Source organism: Haplochromis burtoni, unplaced genomic scaffold (genome assembly GCF_018398535.1).
Source record: "Haplochromis burtoni strain Fernald_Lab_line unplaced genomic scaffold, NCSU_Asbu1 Contig_95, whole genome shotgun sequence".
NCBI classification, from domain to species: domain Eukaryota; kingdom Metazoa; phylum Chordata; class Actinopteri; order Cichliformes; family Cichlidae; genus Haplochromis; species Haplochromis burtoni.
The window spans coordinates 446,434-463,774 of NW_024582456.1; the positions used below are offsets into that span (position 1 = coordinate 446,434).

General features: G+C 41.9%; 1 protein-coding gene across 9 annotated transcripts in view; it reads left to right on the top strand.

Annotated features, from left to right (window-relative positions):
- pbx3b (pre-B-cell leukemia homeobox 3b) overlaps window positions 1-17,008 on the top strand; it is a 57,047-nt gene extending 40,039 nt beyond the window's left edge. For 2 of the 9 annotated variants that reach the window (XM_005926905.3, XM_005926906.3), the window contains exons 3-11: window positions 4,302-4,543; window positions 5,476-5,666; window positions 6,669-6,804; window positions 7,630-7,659; window positions 11,285-11,450; window positions 12,040-12,117; window positions 12,552-12,664; window positions 13,563-13,652; window positions 15,246-17,008. In XM_005926905.3, the coding sequence (XP_005926967.1) occupies window positions 4,302-4,543; window positions 5,476-5,666; window positions 6,669-6,804; window positions 7,630-7,659; window positions 11,285-11,450; window positions 12,040-12,117; window positions 12,552-12,664; window positions 13,563-13,652; window positions 15,246-15,338 (1,139 nt within the window). In that variant the 3' untranslated portion in view covers window positions 15,339-17,008. The remainder of the gene's footprint in view (window positions 1-4,301; window positions 4,544-5,475; window positions 5,667-6,668; window positions 6,805-7,629; window positions 7,660-11,284; window positions 11,451-12,039; window positions 12,118-12,551; window positions 12,665-13,562; window positions 13,653-15,245) is intronic. The other 7 variants (XM_005926907.3, XM_005926908.3, XM_005926910.3 and 4 more) reach the window with 5 other exon arrangements.
- Window positions 17,009-17,341: the final 333 nt, after the last annotated feature.

Consider the following 17,341-nt stretch of genomic DNA (forward strand, 5'->3'; position numbering starts at 1 on the left):
CTCAACAAAGAAAGTGAAACACAAAGTGGCAAATGTGCTTTGGCTTCCCCACAGAGTGGTATCAGGTATGATAATTACCCTGCCATTAACATTGGGAATAGTTAATGTGTATTAATGTGTTAATGGCATGTTAATTACTGTACATGTTAGAGAGAGAGAGCCCACAGGCATTCTCTCAGATTCTTTGTGCCATGTGGATGTAGGCCAATCTTAAAAAAAAAAAAAGCCTTTAAGAACGTCGATGAAAGAGGATTCTTATGTTTCATTTGACAGAACAAAAGATTTTCAATGGTAATTTGATCCAGCTCCCCGCCTCTCGAGCTGAAGGTTACCGATCCAGGCGCCACGACAAAGGAGATGATATGAAGTCAAAGGAGACGTGGAACGCGGCTGTAGTGACACTGGCCTCTTTGTGAAATGGATACTCTAAGCCCTCTGTAGTCTCTAGTGTTTTGCTTTGGCAGCGGGTTTTAATAACACGGTGGATTAGAAGCCCCGGATCCCGAGTACCAAGCTTAAGTTAAAGCTCACCTTGGACGAGCTTCAGTAACAGGCTAGAAGCCACGGTCCCGCTCTTCCTTCCAGACGATTCTCTCCTCACACCATCAACTCTACGGCTTTAAGAGAGATGACCTTTGCAAATATTGACAGAAAATAAATTCTGTTTCGATTAGTTGGCTTTGGGAGACCTTTGCGGATCGATGCAATTAGATGAACAGACTGTCGATATGTGGCCGGAGCTGTTCACTAGAGGCAGTGGGTAGGAGAGGACTGCAGGAGGTCAGGGTTACTTGTAATGAACAGGATGTTTTGGAAACAGTGGTGGAAGTAACCGAGTCACAGCGCGTATCATCTAAACATAGGTTACTTTACTGCTTCACAGAACTTTTAATCTCGAAAAGTCCTTTAGGTATTGAGAGAAAAGTGTCGCAAAAAAATAAAAATCTCTGGCTTCATCTGCAAGAAGCGCCACTCTTCCAGTGTATCATCTCGTGTCTGACAGTGCACTGAGCGAGGCAGAATGAGGTGGAGAAGCCCAGAGCCACCCCTGCACTCTTCAGCAGGCCACATTAACCCAGCGGGGCTCTTCCTTTATGGCTCTCCTGCTCACACTTCAGTGATGAGAGTAAACAAGCAGCGGGGCAAAGGTCAGCTAAGCCCACAGAATAAAAGAGGGCACAAGGGGGAAAAAGAGGTGGGAGGAAAGGAGAGCAGCCCCAGGCAGTGCTCAGATCGCTGTCAGGGCTTCAAGCAGGGAATGATGTACGAGACAACGGCCCCGAACCGGAAATGATTATAAACAGTGAACAGGGGAGAGTGTATGAGAGAAAAGGCCTGCATTGCCTTTATCTGTCAAATTTGTTACATCCACGAATCAGATAATGACAGTGAAACCTGTAAAAAGTGAAAAGAAGAGCCACCCCTAACTGATAGGGAAGGATTAATCACAGCGTCTCCTTTTGTCTCAGCCACAGAAGAGAAATGAGGAACAATCATATATGCAAGTGCTTTTTTTTTTCTACCCGGCTACCCCACCTGTATTGTTGAATGACAAATGGGGCCGATTAAGGACATGTGACATTATTATTACAATTTCTCATTTTTTTTTCCCTTTTATATCATGAAATGCGCCCTGGTAATTAAGTGAGCGAGCATCATCATCAAGCCCATGTGTAATAACTGGAAGATATGGATTTTTCTTTCTTAAATTCCTTTTCTTCTTTTCTTTTTTCCTTTTTCTTTTGCTTAGAGGCTTTACCAAGGTGACATGACTCCCGCACTTTCCCCTCGCACCGAGATTAATCCCACTTTGACTGTGGAGGTGGATTAAAGCTAAACTCGGGTGCCCAAACTTGTTTTAATACCCATATCATCAGACAAAAACAGGATAAAGATTTGAGCAGGAAAAGCAGCATTGCAAAATGTTACTGTGGAATTGCGAGTTACCATACAGATTTGTCAACCACACAGCAAATTAAAGATATTATCTCGCTTGAGCTTATATTGTGGAAGTTGTGTGATGACGCCGAGCTTAGCTCCTCCAACAAAGGTGCGTGGAAAAGAGACAGCGAGGCAGAGATATGCGTTTCGCTCTTATTCTTTCTTTAATTTTCAGTATTTATGTGGTTGAGATGAACTCACTATCCCTCCCATAACATGTGTTATGAATGACCAGCCAGAGCTGGCGTGGCACAAATACACCCTGGTGGACTCCTGCAGGGCCGTCTCCTTCTTGGAGCAGCGCAGTAATCATTTTTATCCTGCTGATTTCCTAAATAGAAATGGACACGTATGATAAAAATGTCACGGCCACTCCACATGTCAGCGGACTAACAGGATTACGTGTCACTTTCTAATGCCTCGCTCTGTTTTCCTTTGCTGTGAATGGCCACAGTATTGCACACAGGAACTTTGTGGTAATATATGGTAAGAGACAAGTAGCTCTTTATGGCCTGTGATTATTTAGTTTGAATGAAACCAGTGATTTATGCCCATTTAGCTGAAAAGCCCTGTAAATTCCCTCAGCTGCATTTCCCCTGGATATGGAGTGAGTGGAGTGAAAGTGACAACTAGGTTTGGTGTGGAAATGTACGCCGCGTCCCAGAGTTATATTTAATATACCTGACATGAAAAACGTGGCTACCTACTTACCACCACCCGCAGCACAAAGAAAAGTGCAGCCTGCTGAGTTTGCGTTGATTCAGAGAGTGGGTGTAAACACTGAATTAGGGAAAATATGAACCGTCGTGGCAGACAAACCACCAGCTATTAGAGCATGTTGAGATCCCGAGCCGGGCATCTGGTCAGTCACATTTGAATCATGTGCCGTTTTGTTTCACGCAGCACAAACTGGAATGGAAACAGTCGAGTCTGTCCAGAATGATGGCTTTGGGTGGAGTTGTGCAGATGCAGCGTGATGTGGATGAGGGTTAGTGGAGCAGCGGCATATTGTCCACATGGATGGCTTGGCTCTGCAAAGCCTGATGGAGCCTTGTCCAGCATCTCAATGTCTCCAGCACAAATAGCCACATTCATCCACTCCTTTCACACCATTACACCTAAAAGACTCAAAGCCAGCCGACCTATAAATAGAGGAAAATTTGTTTTTCAGTGGCATTGCAGTTGAACAAACCACCAACGGGGATGAAAACATCAGAAAAGAGGTTACACTGTGGGCTTTTTTTAACCTACGATTGTGTTTATAAGAAAGATATTAAGAAGAAAAGGAGTGTTTTCTCTCTAGTATTTACTCTTGTGAACGGCTCGCAGGGTCAGTCGGTCAAAGCACGGTAAAAAGGGCTTCTCTGATTGCATGCCTACTGGCTGACACAATAGAGCCGCTAATCTTCTTATTTAGAATCCAAAGGCTAGCCATATCTTAATGAAGCTGTAATGAGCGCTTGAAAATCCCTGAATTGCAGGAGGGATTATTGAATTGAAACAACTCTGGTAATCATAACGTTTGAGTAGCCACTCAGTATTTACTGCCCATTGAGCCACATTTTTATCCACTTACTAGACCTGATTGCTCGAGCGTGTTTTTGGTGTAATTTTGACCTGCGAGAGCTTTTTTTGTGTTTGTTTTCTGAAAAGCCTGACATTGTGGTTTCACTGCCAGCGCATCCAGGTGTGCAAGTAGCCCGCGCTATCTGCTGTGTGATTACGACCTGCTGACAGGCTGGCGAGACAGAAGACCAGAGGAAATAAACAGCACCATCTGAAAACAAACACAGAAATCAGGCTTTGCGCTTTGCATGCAATTCACTGCACAATTTTTTCCTTATTATTATTATTTCACAGCTCAGTCTTATAATGGCCTAGATTCCTCTTAAATTAAATGAATTGAAGATTCAAAACTCACAAGGAAATAGACGTGAGTAAAACAGCAGTTACTTTTGTGGATTTCCCAGCATTCACTGTGTGAAAGACAGACACTTACTAGAGGTATAGTTTTCTGTTTAGCATCCTTTCACAGAGTAGAAGTGCCACTTCACCATTGAGCATTTGTCAGTTTATGGATGTTGCTGTCATGTCAGCCTTCCCGTACACACAGTGTGCAGCGCAGTGTGTAAATAAAAGAGAACAGGCATACACTTGGGCGACAGGAACACAGCATATACACAGGAGGCGCTCAGTTCCTACCTGACGGGGAAACATCACAGTATCAAACGATATAGAGTCAACGCTTCTGATTTCAGCAGTTTTGACTTATTCTCTTATTAATAATGTTAATTTTCCCATCTTAATTCATCTCTTGAATGCATTTGCTGAAACCTGTCCCTGTTTCTGTGTCTCTGCAGGTCTCAGCATCCGTGGCGCTCAGGAGGAGGACCCCCCAGACCCTCAGCTCATGCGTTTAGACAATATGCTGTTGGCAGAGGGAGTAGCGGGACCAGAGAAAGGTGGCGGATCTGCCGCCGCAGCCGCCGCCGCCGCTGCCTCGGGCGGGGCAGCCGACAACTCAATCGAACATTCCGACTACAGAGCCAAACTCACCCAGATCAGACAGATTTACCACACAGAGCTGGAGAAATACGAACAGGTAAGGAGGGAGCTTTACAACCCCAAGGTTAAGATCCTCCCAAGAAATGCCTCCCAAATGAGTTTTTATTGGAAATAGCACACACCCTCCAAAATGTTCTTTATGCATTATTCCATGTGGCAACCAGCTTTCAAATTTTCACTTTGTGTTTAAATGTTTAAAAGCCACTGAGTTGTACTTTCACAACTGCAAACTGTGGCGAATATGTACGATAGAGGAGGATGTGGGGAAAAAAGCAGCTCGGGAAAAAGCGAAATTGCCGTATTATTCACTGTGTTGTAGTTGATTATAGAGATCCAAAGGAGTGCCCCAGTCATCTGTGTTAAATGAAAGTATGATCAGCTCTTTCACCCAGCACTTTGAGCCTGCCATTAAACACGGGCATTATGGGTGAAAATAGAAGGTGAAACTGTGATGCCTCAGCAAGCCAGTGAGGTAAATTAGAGTAATTTACTTTGTGCTCTCTCCGAGAGAGGAGGTGGGTGTGCGGGGGCACACAACACTTCGCCTGGAGTAAATGCATCTTTCTTAAGGGTGTTTCCAGGTTTTAATTATCTAAATGTAAATACTTAACAAATTTTACTCAGAGTAATGAGCTAAAGTGTGCACTACGTAAATGAGTTATTCTAATTAATCATGTATGAACTACCGTGTTAACGAAAAGCTGCTTAACTTCAGTGCATTAAGGCCAGGCCAAATTGCAGATCTGCATTTATTCTGAGATGACTTCACCTATTATGTCAGAGTTATATGCAAACACCGCACTCCGTGGAGGCTTTTATCAAGAACAGCGTGCATATTAACTCATTTAATACATGAAAAATGGATATAACTTTAAAACATCAGTCAAGAGCTTTTTAAAGTTCTAAAACAAACAAACAACAAAAACCCCGCCTCACGTTGGTTGTTTTTGTCACTCTTTCTCTTGGCAGGCATGTAACGAATTCACTACCCACGTGATGAACCTGCTGAGGGAACAGTCTCGTACGCGGCCCATTTCTCCCAAAGAGATTGAGCGCATGGTGGGAATCATCCACCGTAAGTTCAGTTCCATCCAGATGCAACTGAAGCAGAGCACCTGTGAGGCTGTCATGATCCTGCGCTCCAGATTCCTTGATGCCAGGTCAGTTGATCGTGTGTGCTTAGTGCGAATGCGCGTGTGTGTGTAGGTATAAAGTTTCGACTTTTTTATTGCTTCTGCGTGACCCACATAAGTAAATCCAGTGGGCGAGGTCATTTTTAGACGGTGCGCAGGTCTGAAGTTTCTTTTCACTTTTCTGGCACAGCACACAGTGTGAGCACTGCAGAGATGCATGATTTTAATTATGCCCATGTTCCATGCATTATCCATTTCCAAGACAATCATGCCCTCACACCTGAGAGCAGTTAGGACCCAAATGAAATGGGGGCCGAGTCATGTGTAATGGATGGAGGGGAGGTCATCAGCAGGTGTTGTGGATTACTCTAATCACTAACAGTATGGGGCATTGTAGAAGCTCTGCGGAGAGAAGCACAAGTTTGGGCCAAACAAGCCAAGTGGAAGCACATTTGCTGCCCACTGCCTGTGTGAAGCGCAGTAAACAAGGCAAAATAAGCAAATGCTCAACAACATGATAAGTAGTGCCCTGGGAGGGAAGGGGACCCAGATCTAGTTAGAGTTTGCTTGTTTCTACTGAAATCCCTGGGGCTGTGGCACTTCAGGAACAATGCTCAACTGTGCATGCCATGATTTCTATAATGTACCGAGATGCACTCCGACTGGGCTTTGCGCTCCATCATGAAGCCCACCCATCCGCTGCACTAAACTCTACACATTACACGCTTGGACTAGAGATTGGAGACCAACACACCAAATTAAACATTGTATGTATTTTGCAACGGTATGTGTATGTGTGTCTTTCTGTGTGCCTGTCAGTTTATTGGTTGTAGTCTTTTGTGTGTTGATGAGGCTCTTGGAGCAGGACACGATATCCTGCTCCTGAGGGCCCTTAGAGCCCATTCCTCATTATTTTCACCATTTATGTGTGAGATTGATTGTGCAATTTGTGCAATCCAAATGGATGAGTTAATGCTGGTCTCACTAATAGGCTTGCTCGGTGTTTCTCTCGTTTTGCTCCCCACTCAGGCGGAAAAGGAGAAACTTCAGCAAGCAGGCAACAGAAATTTTGAACGAATATTTCTACTCGCACCTCAGCAACCCGTATCCGAGCGAGGAGGCAAAAGAGGAGCTGGCCAAGAAGTGCAGCATCACAGTTTCCCAGGTGGGTAGTGCTCGTCTAACAGTAGCTGGTGGGTAATCAGGTTGGGAAAGGCTAAAAGCCTTGAGGGATAGTTACCGTAGGTCGCACCACCAAGGCGCAATGTCCTTTGCTAACCTTGACATTGTGACTTCCTAATGATCCTTCAGTCAAGGCTGGTCCCAGTCAGTCAGAGCAGGGCCACAGGGAAGGGAGGCCTGTATCATCTTAGCCTCAATCAAAGCACTATGCTGTCCTTCCTTAGTCGCCCCAGCGCTGGGTCCCCTGCCATTTTTCCCCCTCATTCCCATCCACCATGTGCGCTCTCTCTCTCTTGCCTGGTCAGTCGCTCAGGTCATATGGAAAGAAAAAAAAAAAAGGCATCATCCATTACTTTAAGAAAAGCGGTCACTCCGGTGCTTCAAAAACACTGGATGATCCTGGGTATTTACTCATATGTTTGCTCTTCAAGTGACCTTGCAGGAGTCTGCTAATTCTGTTATATTTCACACTTAAAAAGTCAACTTTCCAATTTGATATCTATCATAGCCTCCTCATTGGGTAAACCTGAAGGCAATATCTCTCACACCTAACCCCCACATCCAAAGTATTATTACCCTGTCTTCTCTTTTTTTTCCTCCCCCCTTTGCTATGATTGTGACTACTATCTAGATTTTTTTATTCTCCATTGTTCTATGGTTGTCCTCTTGAGACACAATATCAGAGAAACATGAATCTATACAATAATCTGCAGTGTTTTGTCTGTGTGGGGAGGGGGTGATGAGGGGTATATTGAGTGTAGTCATGAAGAGTCAGATACTGTAAAAGCCCATTCTTTTTTGCCTTCAGGGGGTGGGAAGCACCATCACAGTATCACAGGTATGTCATAACTTCTCCTGATCCACTGTTTTCATTTTTTTGTACCTCCTTTGTTCATGTATGTAATGGCCTCACAGTTGTCCAGTGCACAGACCCTCCCTCTCTTACACTATTGGATCCATGCTAATGCTATAATATCAAATTTAAAGTTTGAATTTACATTTAAAAAAAGCGTGGCTAAGCTATATCAGCATTTACATCCCACTTTTAACAAGAGATTGCAGCCTATTTTTAATGTTTGACATCTTTACACTACACCCATATTATCACCATACTATGTGTGTACAAATGTGTCACATGTAATTTTTACTTTCTGGCTATGGTTTATGACATGATTTATTTGTTTTCTTTTTCTTTTCTTTTATTGTTGTTTTGTTTTCTTGTAGAAGATTGAATAATTGTGTGATCTTTTTAAATCTTGAACGCCCCCCCCCTCCAAAAAAATTGCACTTAGAGTTTATTTATATCCCTCCCACCTCATGATCACTGTGTGATTTACAGCAGTTAAAGAAATGGGCATTGTTGTCTGAGTGTCTCCTAAAGCAGTCCGCTGAACCAGTTCCCATGAGAACAAATAAGTCTTTGCAGAAATTAGAGGGCTTTTAAAAATTCACCTGAACTCATCCCGGGCCCCATTAGTGGTGTACTCCTCGATAAGCGGAGGCCATGGCAGACATCATTATTGACTTATTCTTAGTGCTTTGGCTCATTTTAGGAGGGTAACAGAGTGAGAGGCTTGACATAATGCTGGGTTCACTATAAGTATGTTATCCCTCACTGTGGCCCAGCCTTTCAGATTCATATATGGCTTACTGTGGTCACGCTGCAGGCTGGACTAATACCCCCCCCCCCCCCCCCCCTTTTTTTTTGGTGCTTTCTTGATTGCACAAGTAGTTCATTAACTAAACACCATCAGTTGTGAATGGTATGCCAATATCGCTTTGCAGCTTTGCTCAATACATCTTTGCTGATGAAACACCCTGCATCATTTTAACAGGGATCATTGAAAATGAAGTCATCTTCAAGTCAAGCGCACACTCAGATTCCAGCAGTCCAAACGCCACATTTCCTTTCTATTATTACTTTTAATGCCCTTAAAATACCCTTGAATTAACAAAATTGCAGATGTCTGTTTCATGTCCAATTACTGCTTGAGCACAGAACTGATGCGCAATGATGTATTTAAGTTGGTAATATTACCTAGTGCAAGACCAGGTCTTATTTCCTTTTTTATTCATTTTATTATTATTATTATTATTATTATTATTATTATTATTATTATTATTATTATTTAATTTGCATGTGCATTGCAGAAAGGGCTAAGGGCATGGGATATGATGGATGTAGTTTGTGTTGAGGTGTGTGGATGCTTCAGAGGCCACCTTTGATGTAATATGTGTCAATATAACACTGGTTAACTGTTAAACCTGATTCCACCACAGGGTTAATATGTTCTGTTATAATGCAAAATGTATGACACCCTTTCCAATATTTCAGCTATTTAAAAATAATAATAATTTCAAAGCAGCGAATGCTTTATTTTTTGTATTTGATCTTACAGTAGGGCATTGCAAGCTCACTTTTGGCTCATGCATTGGTCATATATTGATCAGAAAGCAGTCTGAGACACAATGAAATAGTCCAAACTCTTAACTACAGTGTGCAACAATGAAGCCAGTTGTATTATAGCTTTGCACAGGAAGTCTGCATTGTCATGACACAATCGCTGCCTTTGAGTGCGGGTGGTGTCAGGTAATTCTTACCAAACATAGGAGTCAATTGAATGCATGGTCTGCTACGATGCTGTGCTGTGCATCTATTCAATATTTTAGCTGAACCCGAGAATCACTGAAGCCAGAGTTCATCGGGCAGGAGAGAAATGTGTGTGCAGAAAAAAGGGTGGTATAACATCTACAAGATGTGACGCCACCGCGGCTGAGTCTGGCCAGACTGCTGAGGCTTGTAACAAAATAAATGTGTGCACTACAGTCATAACACACTCAAAAAAAAAATCTATTAATTTTATGAAGTAATCAGTCATATTTTATTGCAGGATTTGCCTCCTTTCTGATGAAAGTAATATGCGATGAAAGTAAACTAGTGTATAGTCTGTATCCATTAAGTCAAATTTAATGATAAAAATAGGTCTGAACGTGCAAACACCACAACTGGCCACAACTGACATTTTAATAAATGCAGATCTGTTTAATGCACTGTTTTTATGAACATTTTGTTAAATTAAACAGACTGATGAGCTTTACAAAACATTTTATATGATATTTCAGGGGTTTGTGGGCACATTGCGAGCTGTCCAAAAGAGCAACAATATTGCATCGTCTTAGGCTCTACAATCCACTCTAAGCAGGTTAAGTAAAAAGGATGATGGCCAGGGCTTTCATTGCTTCCAATTAAGCCTTGCTTGTTAGTTTAACCTCTAGGTAAACCCATCAAACAATTGATGTCAAGGAAACCCTGCCAACAGTGGGCCTCGCCTGAATGGTCATTAATTTTAATTGCCTAGATATTAAAGATTTAGAGCACAGAGACGTGGAGGATAGAAATGATCTGATGTCCTGCAAATCCAGTCAGTTTTTACGCCACAGCATCGGCGGGCTGCTGGGGATATTAAAATTTAAGCACATGGGTGGAAATTAAATAAAGCGTCATTAGGGGCAGCTGCTCTTTGGCTGGTCCAGCCGTGGGCTGCAGGGCCTGAGAGGGGGGCTGCAGCACAGCGACAAGACACTCTAATTTATAGGACCATTAAAAACAAGCATCATCTCATTATTATTCCACTGTTATTGCAGAGCCAGCATTCACACATAAGGTTCACACCATACAACTTTTCAGTGTCTGATGTTGAATGGCATCGTTTCGGTCCAACAAAATTAACATATCCGACTGCTCTAAATCTGAACGTACCCAGTTTCTAGTGCATGTTTGATCTCGAGTCTTTCTCGAGCCTTAAGAGCTCTAGGCCTGCCCCAATAATCCCTGTACTGCTTCTCATGTCTACGGCGCTCTAAATCACTGAGCGTGCACAAATGTTTCATTGCCTTAGTGTTTTATGATCTACCAAAGTAAAGCAACCCAGACCCAGTAATCCCAAAAAACTGTGTAATGTTTTCCAGTGGTTATGCTAAATTGGACGTACTCTTCATATGATGAATTATTACAATACGTTAAGCAACTGTATTTCTATAAAATGTCAATCACCTGGACCCACTCGTCTGGAACCACTGAGAATTCTGTGGAGGATAAAATATGAACATTCATATGTTGCACTGAGGGAAATGTCAAAATTTGTATCCTTAACAACCAGTCCTCATATGAGAAATATGTACCGACTTCAGTGTCTGTGCAATAGGAGCCCCTTGTGTTTTAGTTTTGTCAGGAGACAGATCTGAGAGCATGTCATGCTCCCATCCATGAGAAGACACAAGTGGCTCCTGATTACGGCTTAATTAGCTTGTGTACCCGGCGGACATTAGCACAGGGGCTGGGAATTGGGTACTTGATGGACCCAAACATGACATCTTGAAACAATCGCACTGCTCAGTGCATGGTGCTGTGCCTGCTTGACATCTGACTCCTCTGCTCCTCCTCCTTCTGCTCTCCCACGCAGGTATCCAACTGGTTTGGCAACAAAAGGATCCGGTACAAGAAAAATATCGGCAAGTTTCAGGAAGAAGCCAACCTGTATGCCGCCAAGACTGCTGTAAATGCGGCACACGCTGCAGCCGCTGCAGTGCAGAACAGCCAGGCCAACTCCCCTACCACACCTAACTCCGGTAGGCATTCCTGCATATAGACAAATAAAACAAACGAAAAGATCTACCTTCTACCTCAGTCCTTAACCTGCTGCCTGCCTGCCTCACTCTCTCATGCACCATTCACACAGGCTAGAGTGACAGGCTCTGCTCCCAGCTTGGGGATCACAGTGTCTCCTGTCTATAAGACAGTTGATGCCAAGCAAACTCATGCATAAAGAGAGCGTTCCTGACTTGTGAACCGAGAACACATGTATTTTTGGCAAAATAAGAAAAAAAAAAATTCAAAATAATGCCGTGGGATTTGTTTTCCCTTGACTTTCTGTCAACTTCTTGTCATTTCTAATGTAATGGTATGTATTCCCACTGAATGGTAAAGGCATTTTGCAAAAAAGTGAAACATAATTGCTGGGAGCATTTTACCTGCAGTAGTAGTATCAAAATGGTATTATGTGCAGTTGATGCTGAATAAAAATAGAGATAAAAACAAAGAGCCTGAAAGGGCATATTTAGTCAAGTTTGATGAGTAATGTAATGCTGAGTTTGGACTAGCTTGAGCTTCGTCGGGATGTGGTAAGCTTATGAAGTGGTCCCTTTTTCTTGCACCCAGGATTCCAGATGAAAGATGAAGAGTTTCAGCTGGATTCTGCAGAGAGCAAAAACACTCTTTTAAGCAACATGTTTACTGGTACTGGTCTTTTCATAAGCTTCTTATTGTCCTTGTCATTTACCATGTGATACCTCCCTGCTAATTTAGACTGGAAGTAGGTGATGTGGAACAATTGGGAGCTTAAGCGACCAACCACATATAGAACCGGTCCCCTTGTTGTCATGTGATTTTCATTTAATTTGTGCTCACTGCATTCGTAAAAAAAAGATCTTCAGTTCTTCTGCACATCATCATCCTCCTCCTCTGTTTTGGTTCCTTGCCTTTTCTTCCGTCACCCCTGTAGTTGCCTGCTTTATGGGAGTCTTTCTTCTGTGTGTTTGTCTGCTTGAGCTGGGTGTGTTTTTTACAGATAAATGTGTGTGCGCGTGCGTGCGTGCGTGTCTGTGTGTGTGCCTGTGCTTTCCCTTTATAGCCCTCTCATGTATTCAGCTACTTACATCTTCCCTTTCCAGGTTCTTCAGGTTCTTTTAACCTCCCAAACTCTGGGGACATGTTCTTGAGCATGCAGAGTCTGAATGGGGATTCTTACCAAGGGGCACAAGTCGGAGCCAATGTACAGTCACAGGTAGGAGCAACAATCAGGGACAGTTCCTGACGACTAGTGCAGAGAGCTGTCCTTGTCTTGCCTGTGTACTGAGCCATCCACAGTGCAGTCTAAGAAGCACAACAAACTGAAAAAAGCAAAAAAAAAAAAAATCCGAAAAACATAAATAAGAAAAACATGCTGCCCATCCACGGGCAGTTCAAATTACCAAGCGAGGCCTCCAATAACAGCCCATTGACTGAAGTGTTTACTGACTATTTCGCTTTGGATGGAATGCTTTGGCCGCCAAAATATGATCCCACCCCACTGCAATCATGCCGCAAAGCAGTTTCCTGGTTACTATTCAAAACATTGTCTGAATGCATTTGGCTTTGACTTGAGCTCTTGGGTTGGTATTTGGGTTTTTTGGTACGATGTTATCCCCTTTTTTCTGTACTTCTGTATCGCTATCTTCCTGTCTCATCTTGTTATTGTTTGTTGTTGATGTCTTCCATTTTGTGAGTTTAACGCAGCTACACAGCCGACACACTGCACACACTCACTACCACACCAGAAAAAAATATATGCTCATTCATAATAAAGGTAAAGAAAAATCAAAGCTAATTTAAGATTTTTTTTAAAGTCTATGTGTTCCATTACTTTTACTTATGCTTTTTATTTGGTATCAATCCACAACTGCTTTAGATGAAGTAGTATACTGAGCATGCTCGTAACATCACTATCCTTTGTTTTTAATTTTATTTTGAAAATCTTTTTGCCGTGTTTTTTTCTGGTTAGTACATTTGCTGTCTCAGAAGTCCCTTTTTGTTAATTTCACTTCAGTTAATATCTTTTGCTTTACTAAGCATGTTTACAGTTAGTGTTGGAAGTCTGCGAGACACTCGGCTGACCAGCTTGTCCACCTTGTCTGTCCCTTCAGGTGGATACCCTGCGCCATGTTATCAGTCAGACGGCAGGATACAATGATGCTCTGGGGGGAAACACGATGTATAGTCCACATGGCCTAAATGTAAGTGAAGGTTTTATTGGCTTACACGTGGAGCTTGTTGAGGCAAAGGGAGTGTGAAATTCATTGATACTTTTTTTTTTTTTCAATAAAAGTGCTGCATGGTTATCCTTTAATTTTATTCAATGAAATTACATTGCTTTACAACCTGCACAATAAAATATTAGCCAGTGTGTCACATCACTGTGTCACCTGATCTAAATAAAAGCTGCTTTTAATAAAAAAATATGCTACACAGCAGGTGAATAAAATCAGATTTACTTTAATAAACGGCTTTTAATACTTTGTTTGACTCAAACCAAGAATGAGATTTGGAGGGGGGGGGGGAAAACACACCCTATCTGTTGCATTTCAGCTGCTTTGAAATGCTTCACAGCATTTTCCGTAGACTTATCTTCATGATAAAATATGATCACGTGATCGCCTGCAGCCTTTTTCCAGACATGAATTTCTTCTTCCCTGATGAGGTTTGATACGGCGCCTTTTTGTAAAGCAGCACATAATCTGAAGCTATCAGAGTAAAGATTAATTTCGTTGATGAGGGAGGATGGAGAGTGAAGGAGAGAAAGAGAGAGAAATAGGAGGAGACAGCTCGTTCTCTCGGCACTGTATCAACACTGCAGCATTTGCTCTCTTTGTGTTAGCATTCCTGTTGGGTGAAATGCACAGATATTCACAGTCTTAATAGTATGTAAGAGTTAAGCATGAAAATAAGGTATTAAATTAGTTTTTAAAAAATCTATTTCTTTTTTTTTTTAAATATAAACAAACGGTGGCGGCTGTTGCCAGCAATTCTGTGCTGTTGGTGTCATTTTGGCTTTGCTGTAGCCTTATTGCTATAAGCTCTTTAGACATGTCAACTCCTTGTAGGATCAAGTGTTTCTTTCTTTCTCACAAGGTTTCTCACTTCCATGTGCAGTGTAGACCTGTGCCTACTGGCTCAGCAGAGCTCAGTGTGATCCCTACTAAAATATTAATAGTCGAATAACCTTAACACATGAAAAGAGAGGATCGGAGCACAAAGAGTAATAAAGTAAAAAACATATTCTGAACAGAAAGCTGTGGAAAAGCAGCCGTTTTTAGCCATAGCCCAGAAAATGCACTATTGATATATTCACATAGACCTTTAGCTGTGTTGGTGGTGACGTAGAGGGATCCAGTAAAGGCTAGGTCACGCCTGGAGCAAAGCAAAGTCAGGCCGGCTAAGACTGGCTCTCTTGGAGAGGCCCTGCCCTGTCACTTTCCCTCAGCTCTCCCCACCTCACGCAGCCTGAGCCCTCCCTCTTCTTGACTGACAGGAGAATATGTAGCGACAAGCTGTCGGTCGCTTCTGAAATCTGCTTAGACACTGATTTCAGGGATCGCTCCCATTGGTCGGGACACAGGACAAATTTGTTTTTGAGAGTCTCTTTGCTGATGCTACTGTAACACAGAGACTAGACTAACTGCGTCTGCAACATTTTAATATCAACTGACACATTAGGACAATCAGTCTATATATCTACATATTCTGTTTTTGGAGTGTCTAGAATTTACCAGGTTCATATTGCATTGAGTGTTTGATTGTAATCTCAACCTTTTCCATTTGTGTCCAAGGCTAATGGGGGATGGCAAGATGCAACGACTCCATCTTCTGTAATATCTCCAACAGAAGGACCTGGAAGTGTGCACTCCGATACCTCGAATTGATCCGCTATTAATGCATCTTCGCCTCTAGCAGGACTTTTTAACTGGCTGACCACCTGAAGAGGATATTGAAAAATAAACTTTCACAGCAGATTGGTTTTCACGTATCTTAAAATGTATCACGACCGTGTTGCACGCATTGAAACTCCATCCTCCATTATGAACACCAAGTGTTTCCCGGTAGCTGTTTTGTTCTTTCTTCATAAATCAATCAAGTGTACACACCATGCTTTTCTTCTTCTTTTTAATTTGTTGGTTCACTGTAGAGGTAAACACATGCACATTTCCAAACAAAAATAACAGTAAGCTTTCAGGATAATTATCTCCACTCAAAAGTACGGGATGACACTCGTGTGTTTTCCGTGACATTTTATGACACCTTAAAGGCCCATTTGTTCGATTCTTGATTTAATTGCCGCTCTCCATTTTGATAATTGAGTCCTTACAACATAGAGATTAAAGCAGCTGTTTCTTTGACTGTAATGTGCTCGCAGTCTTGTCCGGCAACTCAACAATGCTGTTGTTGACAGCTCAATGGCAGCTTTGTAGTTACTTTCAAGATTTATTTTTGCCTTACAGCTGTATACATTAGTACAAGGAAATGACTATTCAAACTCTGGAACATAAAGAAGCATAATTGATTGCTTGACTATAACATGACACCACTGCATATTTTATAATTTGATGTTTAGTATGTACATATGTAAACCTTTTTTTTTGTACTGCTTATGGAAGCCCCCCTCGACAGCACACACACACACGGACAGTAGATCATTACAACATGGCACACAGGAGCAGGCCCCCATTACACAGGAAAAGTTGTACATAATATAGCTTAAGAGTAATTATACACCCCACCAATCAATACCCAGCTTTATTACCTCATTCATAGAAACCAATAATTTCCAACATTTCTGTAGCTTAGAGCGCTCACCTACTACCTCTAAACCATACCACCACCACAGTTTCTTTGGCCCTTATTTAATGTTTTTATGTAGTTATTTTGATCACATCTTGTAACACTGTAAACTCTTCATTCTCTATGTAATCTAATGTATATTTTAATCTTTTAATAAAATGATGTTGCAGCTGTGCAACTTAAAATAACAAATAAAAACAAAACAAAACAACGAAATAACAATATTAATACCATGGAAAATAGACGGGGAGAGGATGGGAGGGGGTGGGGTTGGGTGGCTGAAGATGTTGTTGCTCTGTGGCTTATATGGCTGGGGGGTGTGGGCGCGCGGGAGGGGCGGGGACGTGTGGCGAATATTGTTGTTAAATTAACACCAAACAGTTAAAACTGTTGTAAATAATGAAGGGAGGGGAAAAAAAGAACATTTTGAATGTTGCTCATCTTGTTACTAAATCATGCGGAGAAAAAAGACAAAAAAATCACTATAAAAACTGTAATGCATAGAGGTTTCAGTATTCAGAACTGTACATTTCCAGCTCTGTTCAACAGGGTTCAAGACTTCTTTTCTCTTTTTTCTATTGTATGTGATTCTGAAACTGAAAAGTCATGACAAATGATTTGTGGCAGTGATTCTAATGTATTAAAGATGTTTAGTGTTACTTTCTAACCAGACTACACCCTGGACTGAAAAGTCTTCCTTGTGGTAGTTGTGTAATTTCAAACATGAATAAACCTTTTGCTTTCATGACAGCAAGGGGGTGTGTTTGTTGTCTCTAGTTTTTCCCTTAACGCTTGTCTGGTAAGTAGAACCTCGGCTCTCTTCTCCATCTCTGTAAACTCTCAACGAGGGATGCAACTTAATGGTAGCTGACTGCTCCTGCTCATTAATCGAAACTTCAGAGTCATTAAAAGCCATTTCTTCTCATTTTTTAAACACATTTCCTGTTTAGTTTTTAGATAGATTAAATACAAATTAGAGATAAAATCATGTTATTTATTCATCACGTATGGATTTGCCAGCTTTACATATTGTGGGTAGACGCTGAGGACTTGACCTGGGTTGTAGCTACTGTAGAGCTGACAAAGT